This window comes from Sparus aurata, chromosome 7 (genome assembly GCF_900880675.1).
Source record: "Sparus aurata chromosome 7, fSpaAur1.1, whole genome shotgun sequence".
Classification (NCBI taxonomy): Eukaryota; Metazoa; Chordata; class Actinopteri; order Spariformes; family Sparidae; genus Sparus; species Sparus aurata.
In genome coordinates, this window is record NC_044193.1 from 13,975,114 (window position 1) to 13,989,909 (window position 14,796).

Sequence of the window (14,796 nt, forward strand, 5' to 3'; positions counted from 1 at the left end):
GGGTTGGCATGGTGATGGCAACCACACTAATACTGGAAGCAGCAAAATGAGCTGTGGTGATAGAGTCAAGGCTGAACAGTTGGCACTAAGGGCTGAGCTTGGGTAAGCAGGCATATATACAAAGATAAGGGAGTAGTGCTAATAATACTGTAAGACTGACTCCAGTTAGACATTAAAAACTTGGCAGATCAGGCTGTGCCCTGGTAAAATAACATCAAGTGATGTATGATAAGTTATTCTTCCCACTGTCCACCGCATCACCTGACAGTGAGTGACCCTCAGTCCGATTTGAAGTGAGTGACCTCAGTTTGTTTTAACAGTGGATGAGTCAGTGTTTGATGGAGTGGTTTCCACGGCAGGTGGGTTAAAGGAAGAAAACAGCTGACGCTGATGCAGCAATGTTACCTGTGGGTGCAGAGGAAGGGTTGAGCACCAAAGGGGATGTGGACAGTGAGGTCAGGACAGTGGCCGCCATAACCTCCTTATCAGCATGACCTGAGGGCTTCCTGCAAAACACACAAATACAGATTGACCACAGAGGAAAAAGTCAAGTGTTGTCAGGATATGTTTGAACAAATCAAACTTCAGCAAAACTCTGTAGAAAAAAAGTTTGTGGAAAATTATTTAACAAGAAAAGTCCTACTATGAAACTGGATAACTAGGAAATTGATAACTGAAGACATTTTATTCTTCACCCCCATAATAGAGAAATTTGGACAATGCAGCCGACATATCTGATAAATCAAATAGCAATAGCGTTGAGACTTACGTGATTATATATGTACAGTAAATCTAGGGCAATATTCTGTTTGTGTGTGTGTGTTTGAGTGTGTAGCACGCGTGTGCACATGAGGATGTATTGGAGAGCCTCTTCAGTGAAGGGGTTTTGTGGTGTGTTTCTGCACAGCTTGTGCAACCTCGCTTAGCGAGAGGGAGAGATGCTGCTTCCTCCCTTCCTGCTCAGTACACCCCATGCTGAGCATTCCACCCTCAGCTTAAACCTTATTTATACTGCCCATTGGAACAAGCAGCATTGCACATATGCATGCACAGGGAGCCCAGAGACTGTGCTTTGGCACACGATATTCTCATAAAAATGTGACCAGAACAACAGTCTTTTGTGTCATCCTGCAGTGAAGCATAAACAGCTTCATTCTCTTAATCTGTTCTATCTTGCACTTTTCACCTCTGTTCTTAATGTCCTTTAAAGCAAATTGCAGGGCCAAGAAATCACCCACGTGCTTGCACACACGCATAAACAGATTCAAATGATCGTGTAAAATGCAGAAATTGGCAAGCTGTCAAAGACAATGAGGTCAATGTATGTCCGCTATTTCGTACCATAAAATGCAAATCCAAAATGTTGTAAAATGTAAGTGGATACACCAATGTACTAACACAAAACAGACACATACATACATACATACATAAAAAGAGACAGAAGCAGAGATACACATGGTCTGCAGCTTTAAGAGGTCCTTGTCCCGCCCCCATACTTCTCCACTACACAACCAGAGTAAACTGGTTTGAGGCATTCTCTCAGCCAAGCCCTAAGCGTTGGCAGAGATCCACTTTGAGACTCAGTGTACACACACACACATGCGTAAAAAACTTCACTCTGGTCTACAAACTTGTACAGGAGTACGCTGTAATCAGCAAGTGTACGTAAACTGGCGCACACACACACACACACACACACATACACACACACACAAACAAACAAACAAACAAACACACAAAGACCCAATTTTAGAAGTTGCAACAAGACTTCTATAAAGCATTTATAGACACGGAAAAAAACTTTGGAAAGCGTCTCAGCTCCCACGCTGATGAGAACATGTTGGATGGGGAGCAAACAGATCACAGAGGAATGCACCAGATATGAAGGAATCTCTCAGAGACCGTATGAACGCTACACTACAATAAAGAGCAAAAAGACGTTGTTTTTACTTTCCAACAATCGGAATATGGGTTAATTATCTCTCTCTCTCTGTCGCTCTGTCTCTGTCGCTCTGTCTCTGTCTCTCTCTGTGTTCAGAATACAATGTGGGCAGTTTGCAAAACAAATACCAACATTGAGTGAATCACAGCATGCAAAGAATAATATCCATACCGCAGCTAAGACAGGGGACATAGCCAAAGGAGAGGTGGGTAACACACATATACACACTACTCATATACACATGCATAAACACACAAAGAGTCTGGATGGGAGATAAAGAGATAACAAGATTAGCCGTGTCCTGTTTCAGTCATTAGCCTTGTTTTCAGCACTAAACAGGGCCAACCAGGGACATGCTTTTGATTTATGGGCCTCTGTCTCTTTCATAATAACATTTCTTTGCTGCTTTTCTCATTTTGTGGCGAACATGGACAACGTGTTGTTGTTTTCTATCCTTCAAAATGTAAGACTGAAGTCTTGGCAAATTAAGATTTGGCCTGCCTACGGTGTGGAAAAGTGGTATACTAACAGCATGCCACTGAACGTCACGCAGATCTGTTTTTTTGGTGTGTGTGTGTGTGTGTGTGTGTGTGCGCATGTGTGAAACATACCAGAAAAGAAACTGTAAAGACAGCCTATTAGTCAATTCCTGAGGTTATTCAAACTTTGATATTTCTCTTTCTCTCTCGAATACACACAGAGATGAACACACACACACACCCACACACCCACAAACACACACACACACACACACAGGAGGAATACCAGCACACTCCAGACCCCATTAATATCCCCATCCTCCTCAACCCCCTCTGATTTCCTGACATTGAGCTTTATCCTTCCTCTGTTTCCCGGCAGAACCATGATACTCCACCGCAGTTTCACTACATCTGTTGCGAGTGTTTCTGCGCGTCTGTGTGTGCATGTGTTAGGCAATAAACAATGCACACAGCGTGTTTTGGACACTTGTTCTCGGAGGTCCAACTTCCAGTTGACTCTTACTCACACTGATGACAGTGATGCTAATCTACTCCTGCTATCAGACTGACTTTGATATCAATGTTTACACCAAGTTTGAAGCAGATGGCTGCCACATTTTGCCATCGTTAGGCCAATTTGTCCAGATAACTGTTCATTGCTTACTCTGATGAACACATCAGTGCCTGCAGATACTCCAAATGACACACTCTGCTACGCTCTGTAAAAATTCTCGCCTGTCTGTGAAATAACTGTGGAGCCATTAAAGTTGGTGGGAGCGGAGGACAGGCTAAAGAGTGAGTGCACTGACGCAATAGTAAATCTGTCCGCATCTTCTTAGGAGAGGCTTTATTTTGGTGGAAGTTAAACTGGGGATGCCTTTATTTAGTGCCCAGAAAGAGCTGATTGGAGAGCAGAGATGGCTGTCAACAACATAGGGTTCTGTGTGTGTATGTGTTTGGGATATGTATGTATGTGTGTTTAGGGGGTGGGATGGGAGTTTGGGCTCTTTGGTTTTTCCCTCCCAGGAATTGGATGTTTACAAGAGCCTTTCGGTCCAACCCTGGTACATTTATGGATCGCAGTAAATTTAATGATGACATGATAAACATAACAGTTCTCCCCCACATCAGCAGATGAACATGTGTAGGCGCATACACTTATGTGGTAACTGAGGTAATTAATGTAGAGTAGTGACACCATTCATACTCAGGGCCATCAGTTTTACTGTCACTGACAAACACGTGTACTGTACCTGCATGTCTGTGTGAGTGTGTGCGTGTAGTATGTGCAATTCTGGTTGTCAAACTAGAGTACATGCACAAACAAAACCATACACTCACTCTCTCACACCCACACCATACCCACCTACCCTCCTTCCTCCCTCAACTGTTATTGGCTTTGCCTAGGCCAAGAACCATCCCTTCTGGCAGCGGCACAACACACAGGCCGGCTAAAGTCAACAAGCCAGGCCCAGGCACATACAGAGGGAGCGAGAGAGAAAGAGAGAGAGTGAGAGAAAGAGAGAGAGAGACTATTGCTCTGAGCCAAGGTGCAAGTAGCAACAACAAGCTCAGACTGCAGAAAGGGGGAGAGTAACAAATGTACAGTGGAGCCCGACCAATATATTGTTTGGCCGATGTTGTTCCAAAATATGCAATAATTTTTCCAGAACAGAAAAGGTGTTTGGCATAATCTATAATTATTAAATTCCCAGTGAAGTTTATTAATATTTTACAGTTCAACAATAAACTTCTTTGTCTGAACTGAGGTCAGTGAACTGAAACCAGAAACTCACTGGGAATTTAATGATTACAAATCAATCCAAGCATCTTTTTATGCGTTGCTTAAAAAAGATATCAGACAACATTAACGACAATACTGCTGTATCTGTAAGAGGCCAGTATTGGCCAAAACAGTTCTGATACTCATTTTCTGCAGTATTGCCGCTCCGCTACAAGCTCCGCACTTTCTCACCCTTCTCTCCAACAGCAAGTTGACACATGCTATTTTCAAAGGCCTAATCGTACCTAGAAAAGTTTTTTTGTAGAATTAACTGTCTCTAGCCAATAAAAAGAATGTCGTACCTCGGTGTGATGTTTTGTTAAATTGATATTTCAATAAAAAATCTTTAATTTAATGCCCTCAAAGTTTCCTTTTTTTTCCTCTGTGGTACTGTATCTAAATTATTTTGAGGTATCATATTACAGTTGAAGATGAGCTCATCTGAACCAAGGTGCAGTAATGAGTCAAGGATTAGACTGAGTATTTCTATGGGGTGATTTTCAAGCTTAACTTTTTACAAGTTGGATACACCTGGAAGAAAACTCCCAGCACAGTGGATTTCCAGACTGTCCTAATAGGACACTTGGACTTTGATACTGCAAATGGTGATACGATTCTGCCGTGTTGCTGTTTGGCAGCCCCCACCTACCACCCCCAACCAATACTACTGAGGGCTCTCTGCTGTTGTCGGGGAGAAGACTGGGCCTTCCTTCTATATATAACACAGCACCTCTACTCCAGTTACCAGCCTGGTAGAAAGCCCCAGGATGTGCCTGGTTAATAGCACATATTGCCCTCAGTACAAGCCCACTAACAGTTCACAACAAACCGCCACAAAACACACTCCATAACTTTGAAAGACAACTAGTAGGCCACACGCGCAGATGAAAAAAAATACCTGATGTGTTTATCTGTGGTTCACTGAACTTTCTTATGGTGTGTTTTTCATCTCACTTTTTCTTCCAAACCTTAACTAATCCCTCTCCCCCCCTGCATGTGTATTCCACTTGTTTGACAAAGCCAAGACTTAGTTTATCAGACCATGACTTCCCATGACCCCCTTCTTACACTCAGCTTTTTCTGTTCGTGAAAGAGCAAACTATGAATATTACGAAGCATGGAGCCTTCTAGTCTACAGGTACATGTGGTCATGGTTTCATTCTCAAAAGGCTGACATCAATTTAAACCCATAGACAACACAGTAGGTCTATTTTATTTACCAGGAGAAGAAATATGTGTCATGCAAACTGCTTGGAAGAAGCTGCTTTCATAAGGTCAAGAGAAAAGACCAATTAGAAAGGGCTGGGCAGTATCAGCAGATTTCATTGCTTTGAGTTGGCTAACCACAAAGCTCATCTGTTTTATGTCAGGATGATTCAAAGCTGTGCAGAGTTCAGTGAGGAAGGACTAGTTGCTCTGATCCTCCTCTTAGCTCCAGTGGTGATCGCTTTAAATAGCTCTCATGCATCCAGATCATGTGATCGATGTGATCCCCAAAACATGCATCAGGGTGTATTTGTGTGTCTCTGTATGTACTGTATGCATGTGGGCCGACTTCTCCATATCCAAAGCAGCTGTGTGTGCCTCAGATTGGCATTGAGACTGCTGTATGACCTTCGCCATAAGAGAGTTGAAAAAACACTGTCAAACAAGCACATGAAAACAAGTCCAAGTTTCAAACACCACTCTGCGTTGTGATAGGGACGCAAATTCACTGCACAGTGACCCTGTTTTCATTCTTCTTTCTGTCTCTGTCTGTTTCTCCCTTTATCTCTCTCGAACACAAACAAATGCAAATGCACACAGTGATGTAGATATGGAGACCAAAATTAAAAGTAATGTTTCCAGTCATGAGATAGACTTTTCCTGAGGCGAAGATTTTCTTTAAAGCACATGTTCACATCGTTCGTCCTCACGCATACTCAGAGGGAGAGAATGTAAGGGAGGATGACGGAGAAAGTGACGGGAACCACAAAACCACAAATGCTTTGTCAACCATTTTACCGTCACGTAGTTGATATGCATCTGTCTCTTTTTTCCTTTCAGCCTGTTTAAGGTGCAAAGGGATCCTGATGCTGGCTCTAAGGGAAATTTGGATTATGTTATCCTAGAGCACAGGAATCATAGAGGAACACGTAGACGAAAGCTTTTGAAAATGTGACACATCTTAAGTCAAAACAGTGCAGGGCATGGTATGATGTTGTCAAACTGGTATATCCTGTATAATGAGGTAAAATTGTGACAACTGAGGCCATTGTAACTGACCAGACTGGTGTTGACGATCGTCTGCCTGCTGTGCAGCCCCATCAGCTGCCCCATCCATACCCACTATAAATAGAACACGCACTGCTCTCCATTCCCTCCGTCCCCCATCATCCTGCCTCCTCTCCAGTGTATTACGTAATGGCCTTAGTCCCTCTCACTCGATCTCACTTCCTCGCTTGCTCTGTAGGCAGATGGCCGTGATTGGCAGTAAACAGTCTAAACCCCTGACCCAACACAAGCCTGAGCCCCCATGTTTACATCAGTCACTCTGTCACTGTTTCCTGTTCTGTATTACTATCTCTTTATACACTATAAATATGTGGGTAAGCGTTTTTGTGGGGGATGTTCGCCATTAGCAACCTAATGAAAATATTGTTGTTATGATCAGGACATTTCCTAAATGTGTTTTTGCTACATTGAATATTGTTTTCAATAAGTGCTATTTGCCCACTTTGATTAAGTGAGTTTGTGTCATGTTTTGTAGGATTGTATTTTCCTGTCAATATTATTGAAAAATAGTCTTTGGGGAAAAATATCATGATTATTTGACTGAGGTTTGAACTTCGGTTCAAATACCTAGAAAATTAGAACATCCGTAATCTTGGTAATTCACAGTCTGCAGTGCAGTCTACACATGTTGCCCCTTACGTAAGTCCCCAAGCGTCAAGTCCCCTGGAGAGGGAGAGGCTGTTAGACAGGAGCTGTGTCTCTTTAATGTGGGCTGTGAATGTAATGGCTATTCAGTGGCAGGACAAAAAGCCCTCTCTGTCTGTCTCTTGATCATCGAATGCAATCTGTAGCCTTAGGGCCAAGCACAAACAACGGACAGCTTTGTTTGGGCAAAATAATAGAAGATAGACACGGAGCAAAAGGCATGATTCCCACTGTGGTGTCTGACTCCCCATGTCTGCACACTATGTCATAAACTACACAAGACAGGATCATATAAAAAATGTTCACTTTACCAGCGAACTTGCAGGTTGAAAAGGGTTTGCTCTGTTTGCAGCAACCTGTATTGACATCCCCCCCTGAAGATCAGAGCCGTGCTTGTAGCGCATGTTCCTCAGAGAGAAAATGTTGACACAGCAGAAGCAATTAACCAGCTGACGACAGAGTAGATGATGACGCATTACTTGACTTGCATGCCATGCCCACATCTTGTGGTAACAGCTAGCCATGGGGATATTGCGGGTCATTACGTTTGTAGTGTATGGCTTACACAAGTCGGTCCAGTGCTGGCAAACATAGTTCAGACACATGAATCGTATCATTATTAGCACACAGACATGTCCTGGTTTAACCCCTCAAAAAACTATTCAACACATCTTTAATGAGTTACCTGTCATAGGTTTAAGCCTGTGATCAGTCTTTCTACACGTTCTACTTTAAAACATCTAAGGTAGGGAAGACGATTCTTCAGAAAGATGATTGATGTCGAGTGTCATTCCCAGGTCATCAGATATCAACGCTCTCGGTTAGAATTTCTGTCCGTATTTGATGACCTGGGAATGAGACTCAGCTGTCATTCAACTGTCCTTCTCCAGGATCGCCTTGCCCTTGAATCAGGGTTTACAGAAATTTGCAACCAGTCTGCTTGTCCTGGAAGATTTTAATGTCTTGGAAAAATTGGAGAAATTACTGTCAAATATTATATGTGTGTACTGAGCTTAAACACAATTCACATCGATTGCTGATGCTATCAACAGTCGGTGTTTCTCCTGAATTGCTTACCCCATCTTTCATCAATTCAAATTATGAACAATAAACATGTTTTTAAACTTAAAAATGTTAGTTTTATGACTTAAAAGTATTTTAAAGGTGATAATATGTCAAAGAAAATTATAATCAGTTATCTATAGATGAAGAATTACCTGTTTGATTTGATAATATGCTAATTCACAACACCTGTGATGCTTGTGTCTCCAGAGAAACGGGTTTACAACTAGCGACGCCTTACTCTTTTGCCCCGATATCACTTCAGGCTACACGACAATATTAACTTCCCTCACAACTTCTGTAAGGCCCTTCCGTTAACAGTGTTGTTGCTAGGGGAATGCATGGCAGTCTTTTAGAGTGATGACCTTAGATTTTTGTTCATCGCTTCTACAAAGAGAGAATAAACAAGACGGGCCCTTCTGACTGAAAGCACTGCTTCTTTAATAACATTTTTAATTTGAGTCATGAGCCGATGGGGTGAGCCAGAGAGGTCAACGGAGCGGAAGTTGTTGGTTGTTTTTTAACATTCTTCATGTCTTCAGAGCACTGTTATTTTTGTCTATAATCAATTACAATCGTATTTCCAAACTCTGGGCTAAACGGAAATTTTTTATTTTTCTTGCAGACAATTAAGCTGCCTATTTGTTCTATGGGATCAAGGAATCCAGATCAAATCAAGAAACAAAAGTTAAACTGGCAGGTCATCAACTAAGATTGTTTTCCTTTGATTTAAACACCATAAGGGATAACAAGTTGGGGAGGAAGTCACATTGCTAACATAGATGTGAAATTCAGGGCAGGAAAGGACGGATCACAACCAAAGTTCCAACACAAAGATAACATGTCTTGAAACTTGGAGAGCAGATTAAAATGTCGGAGAGCCCTGAACAGAGCGGTCAGTTCTCTCTCTGCTGTACTCATACTCTTATTTTGTTCCTCATTCTTTACTTCCCACTCCCTCTCTTGCCTGCTCTTGAGATTTGCCCTTCTGCCATCACAAGCCAGAGCAAGCCTTTGCCGGGTTTCCTGTGTTTTGCGAAAGCAAACTAATGCTGCTCCAAAGCCACTCTGCTCTGCTTACTCTCGTGAAGCCAAATGTCTGCAGGGCAGCATCAGACAGACAAAGACTCCAGTTAGCAAAATAAACTGATCACTATCTTTTTCTAGAAAAAGAAAGTGAGGGAGCTGGATCTCAGAAGAAGAAAGTGCTTAAAATGAAAAAAGTACAGTAAGTGGATGAATGGCTGTGTCCTTTGAGGTAGTGTGATGAGTAGGGTTGAACGGACGATCATTAATATTTTCATATTATTCAATAGTGGTTTTTCAAGATTGACAATAAGTCATTCTATTGGCAGAGGGCTAAAGTAGTAGGAGGGGGTTGGGGGAGAGCCATCAAGCCACACCAGTGATTGGCAAGCATAGACATCTTAGTTAATAACTTGTACTAACTTGTATTTAGGATATCAAGGGTTATTGTAATAATAAAGGAATATTTCTAATCTTCAATACTCCTGGTAAAATAAATGTAAAACTAGATAATAATAAAGAGATAAAAATAAATCTTAATATATCATAAATAATATATATGCTGTAATACTGTATGTACTTGTTGTCATCAAAACTGATGACTAAACTACATTCTATAAATGTTTATGACTGTTGTCATGTGGTCAGTCGTGGTTAATAATGTCACTTTCAATTCAAAGCTGACATGGCAGGGGTCACGATAACTTGTGTTATCACATGTCAAATAGCAATGCACTTTACATCCAGGCTATGGTGAAGTCCAATGTCCACTGTCTTCTACACTTCCAACCAAACCTAGACTAGGTTGTTAAAGTGAAGCAATCTTTTTTAACTGTTAAAAAAGAGGAATTAACAAGTGAGTGTAGTAAACAGTGTTTGCCTGTTGGGTCAAAGCCTGTGAGGTTACTCTGTAGCAAAGAGCTAATCAGCTTTAGCAAGGAGCAAAATTAACTTTATTGTCCAATGGCAAAATGACTAGTGTATATACAGATTTCACCAGTCACTCAATTGATAACCATTGTTTTTATGGCTGATAAGTGAAGCAAATCCACATGTCAATTACTTGCATATTATAAATCATCATTTGACTGGTGGTTTGTGTTTATTGTGTGCACTGGTCAAGGGGTCTAATGTAAGGAGGCATTTTTTATGTGGACCATATATAATCAATACATTTGTAATTTCATTTTTATATTTCTCAAATGACAGTGAGTGGAAAAACATGTTGACATGTCCACAAACATCACCAACGTAAAAGTGCGTATTAAAAGTATCAGAAAATATATATATAATTTACATACATGCATTGCTGTGTCGTATCCGTATCCCTTTATCAGGAGCATTTATTCACACATTCGTTCAATTTGATAGAGGGTTGATATCAGTTTCTATTCTTGTGTGTTACATTTTAGTGATGAGCCTTAAAATTCAGGATGTGGCTCCAAGCCTATAGTGGCCCATTCAGACTGTTTTGGACACTAACTAATAAAGGAAGCAGAAAAAAAATGCCACAAAACCCACATCTTTAAAATTTTAAGTCTCCCAGTGGATTGTCTGGCTCTGTGCCAACAAAAGCCATTCACCTCTCTGCAAATTATCAGTGTTTCAACATCCTGCAAGAGGAGGCTGTCACACTTTTGGGAATTAGCAAAGGAAAATGGCCCCTCTTTCACCCTGCAACGCTAGCAATGGGATAATTAATAAGACGAATGGAGGCAATTAAAGCACATCATGGAAACACTGGAGAGATAATGATGATGATAAGACTGAGCATCTACCTAGTCAGCTCTGAAGAGACGGAGAGTTGCTCCTTTGTGAGACATCTGAGGATATTAATCCCTGACTCTGGACCAGACTGCACCCTTTACAAACACGTTAAAATATAAAAGCTGAGTTTCACAAAGCAGGAGGAGAATGACTGCTAGTTGGGTGCAAATGACGAGTCTCGGTGTGAGAACTGTGCATTTTCTAACAAGGCCAAACCTGGCAAATGGTCAGATTAGGGTTCCCGAACAGACAAGCAGACAGATGGGAGCGCTTGCCAGACACAGCAAGCCGCCCTGGCCCGGGGAAAGTCATGCCTTGTGAGACTGAACTGTTTTTCTGTCAAACAGTCAGGCCTCTCTACAGCCAAGACTCTTCACTGTCAGATACACACAAATTCAGAACACTGACTACTGCAAAATCCTGAATTGCTGACTTAAGAATGGTATATGAAAAGACACACTGGCGAGTTTTGAAGCATGAAATTTTGGACATCTACAGTTCCATGGCAACTGAGCAAATTTAATCTGCTGACGAGGGCTGCGTGATAAGGTCAAAAGCTCTGGAACAAGTGAGTAATTGGACCTTCAGTTGATATGGGTTTTTCTTCTGCTGTTCAAAAGTACAAAACAAGCTGTCAATCTTTGTATGGCAAAGTATATCTAAATTAGATTTACATAAACATCAGCAGATAGGAGGTAGCCAATTAGGGCAGCCACAGTTTAAAGGATGGATAATGATGTTGTTTGGACAGTAGAGAGGAGCCTTGTGTTAAGCTAGTGAGGATTCAGAGGCTTATAACAGATCCAGTTTCAGATATACCAACATGCCACTACACCTCATTCATTCTCACACACACACACGCGCAAAAGACGTGCAGATATGCACGTACTTGGCACCTTGAGTGCCCATTGGTGTATCTACATTCTCTGGTGAATCTGGTCGAATGTTAAGAGGCTGACATGAGACCTTCCGCCCCCGTTAAGGAGAGCTGAAGTGAAACCAGAGACAGAAACAGCTGCTCAACATACCAATAAAATGAATAACACTCTCTGCTATAAGTACAGAGATGCCCTCACTTTTCCTTGTTTCACTTCTTCTTTTTCTTAATTTTACAGCTTTGACAGAGAGTATTGTTGTCACTTAGTTATAGCCCAGTTACATTTTACATTCTGCAATTGTAAAATGCATACCAAAAGAAAAAAACTTCATAATCTTTAAACCTAACACTAATTGGCTTTAGTAGACTCAAAATAAGACCGCAAATGAAAGAAAAAAATGGATGGTACAATCAAATCTTGTCAACATGCTCGTGAAGGATTTCTTCATGTCCTCCTGAGGATGTCACATGACTGACAGCAAGCAGGTCATAAAGTGATGATTTCATATCACTCTGATGATAATTTTCATTATCAATGAACCCAGTGATTATTCTCTAGATTAATCAAGTAATCATTGGGTCTATGGAATGTTAGAAAATGGTGAATAAACTCAATCTGTTGTGATGTCTTTAATATTGTAAGTCCTAAACCCAAAGATATTCAGTTTAATATGATATGAAACAGAAAAACGATCAAATCCAAATGTTGGATCAACTGGAACAGCATTACCTGGCAGCTTTGAGAGAAATATGATAAATTGATTCTTAAAATACCTGCCGATAAAATTTCTGTTAGCAGACTAAGAAATTGATCGAACAACCCCCAGATTCCACCGAGTCTGTCTTTGGCGCTTTACAGCCACGATGCGCTCGCCTGAGCTGACTGCAGCTGTTCTAGACAATGCTCCTGTTTCCAACAACTGAGCCATGAGACGTTTCAGCGGCGTCCCAGAAACGGCTCTCCTTTCTGCCCCGCAGAGAATGTGTGCCGAGCCTGTTTCTGACGGAAGCAGACTGCAGCCGCACCAATCTGCACAGAGCAGATTGAACGAGACAGGAAGTCTGACAGCAGAACTGCATAGTGCATCCAGGCAACTTTCAAAATTAAACGCCTTATATAGACTCGGAATATACGGCACAAGGAATCTTGAAATATTAACAATAAACATACTCAAAACAGACAAATAACGAAACCATTTAACAACATAGCTGACTCATCCACGGTAGAAGCACAAAAATCAGGGGGAAAAAAAATTACTATCTAGATAAATAGTATATCTGTCTAAAACAAGCAAATTCTAAGTCTGGATCGGGCAGCAAATGGATTCTTCTGAAAGTAGGACAGTGAGCTCTGACATCTTAATGCTGCACCAGCCACAATAATTCAACGGAGATGATGAGATGTCAAATTGTTTTTGAACGTAGTGGCATTATCCCATGCCCTTCCCTTTTCTCTCTTTGCCTCTGTGTCTCTCCCGCCCTCGCTCTTCCATCGTTTCCTCATGGTGTAATTATGGTGAACAAAACACAGCGTAAACACCAGCTCGTATATATATCGTGACCATGGTGTTGATTCTTGGTCCAAACCAGATCAGGGCAGATCGGACAGGAAAGAGGAAAGAGCAAATGCTGTTAGACAAGAGACTGGAGACCAGCCTTACCCTCTGCATACATCTCGACAATTCAAACCTCATGAAATATGTCAGGCTCGAAAAAACCACACCAATGAATGCCTATGGTTTATCAACCAAACAACAGGGAAAAAAGTGTTAACACTTGCTCCTTCAGATGAAAATCAAGTGTGGGTGAGAATGACTACATTGTGAAAATCTCTAGAGCTGCAAAACTGAATCAAGTAGTTTTCAACTATTAAATTAATCAAAAGCTTTTTTAACATCCATTTAATCGGTTAAAGGGTGAAGTGTAAAGTCCAGGTTCTTCAATGTGAATATCTCCTAGTTGCTCCTAGTGTCTTTACTCCGCTATGATAAACTGAAAGTCTTTGGGCTGTGGACAAACAAGATGTTTGAGGTCATCATCATCATCACCTTTGGGACACATTGATCGGCATTTTTCACAATTTTCTGACATTTTATACACAGAACAACTCATTTACTATTCCAGCAAATTACCAACAGATTGACTGACAATGAAAATAATCATTCATTGCAGCCCAAACCCTGGAACAGCTGACTTTCTGAGCTCATGTGGGCGGTGATCAAGGCTCTACTCTTCACCTGACTGGACAGCCTTGTACACTCAATGCTTTGTGCTGTGGCATGTTGGTGCTGGAAGCCACCATCACTAAGATTAAGCGAGGATACTTTCTACCTCCCCCCAGGCCGGAAATCTCCACGTTATCTTGGCAGCAGTCAAAGGAGTCCGGGGGTGTGTGACTGCTCCTGTTTAAAGAGGCGTCCGGGCTCAAAAAGCCTCTCTTGTGTAAAACACCTTTAAACACGTTTTCACAGTCAGATTTTTATATAATTCAAATTTCAACTTCTCTCTTTCGCCTTTTTTTAAGGATCTGTGGATACCCAGCATAGATTAGTGAGGTTTAGCTAACCAAAAGAGAGAAGTTGTGAGAAAAATCTATCTTTATCTTTCTAAACAAGTTTATAGCTACAGGGAGGAGACCACAGATCCCAAGCTAATGGGTGAAAAAACAAACACTGTGCACATAAAGCAAGAATCTGTCATCTTCCTCACCCCCTCCTCTCTCTCTCTTGCTCTCTCTGTATTACTCCACACAGACAACTCGTGAATATCATATGTAGCCATGCACATAAGGAGTCACTTTAAGTATGTACTTGGGGATCTGTCGACATGTGTGAATACTGCTGGCTGACTCAGCAGGACGAGGACTTTGGTGCAATATCAAGGAGGTGACGGGAACAGTGTAACTAGTAGATCTGTGTTAAATGAAACCTCACTACCTCAC

At 41.4% G+C, this 14,796-nt stretch overlaps 1 protein-coding gene across 2 annotated transcripts in view; it reads right to left on the reverse strand.

Annotated features, from left to right (window-relative positions):
* slc2a4rg (SLC2A4 regulator) overlaps window positions 1–14,796 on the reverse strand; it is a 42,699-nt gene that overhangs the window by 17,637 nt on the left and 10,266 nt on the right. For both annotated transcript variants that reach the window (XM_030423209.1, XM_030423208.1), the window contains exon 3: window positions 406–506. In XM_030423209.1, coding sequence (XP_030279069.1) covers window positions 406–506 — 101 coding nt within the window. The remainder of the gene's footprint in view (window positions 1–405; window positions 507–14,796) is intronic.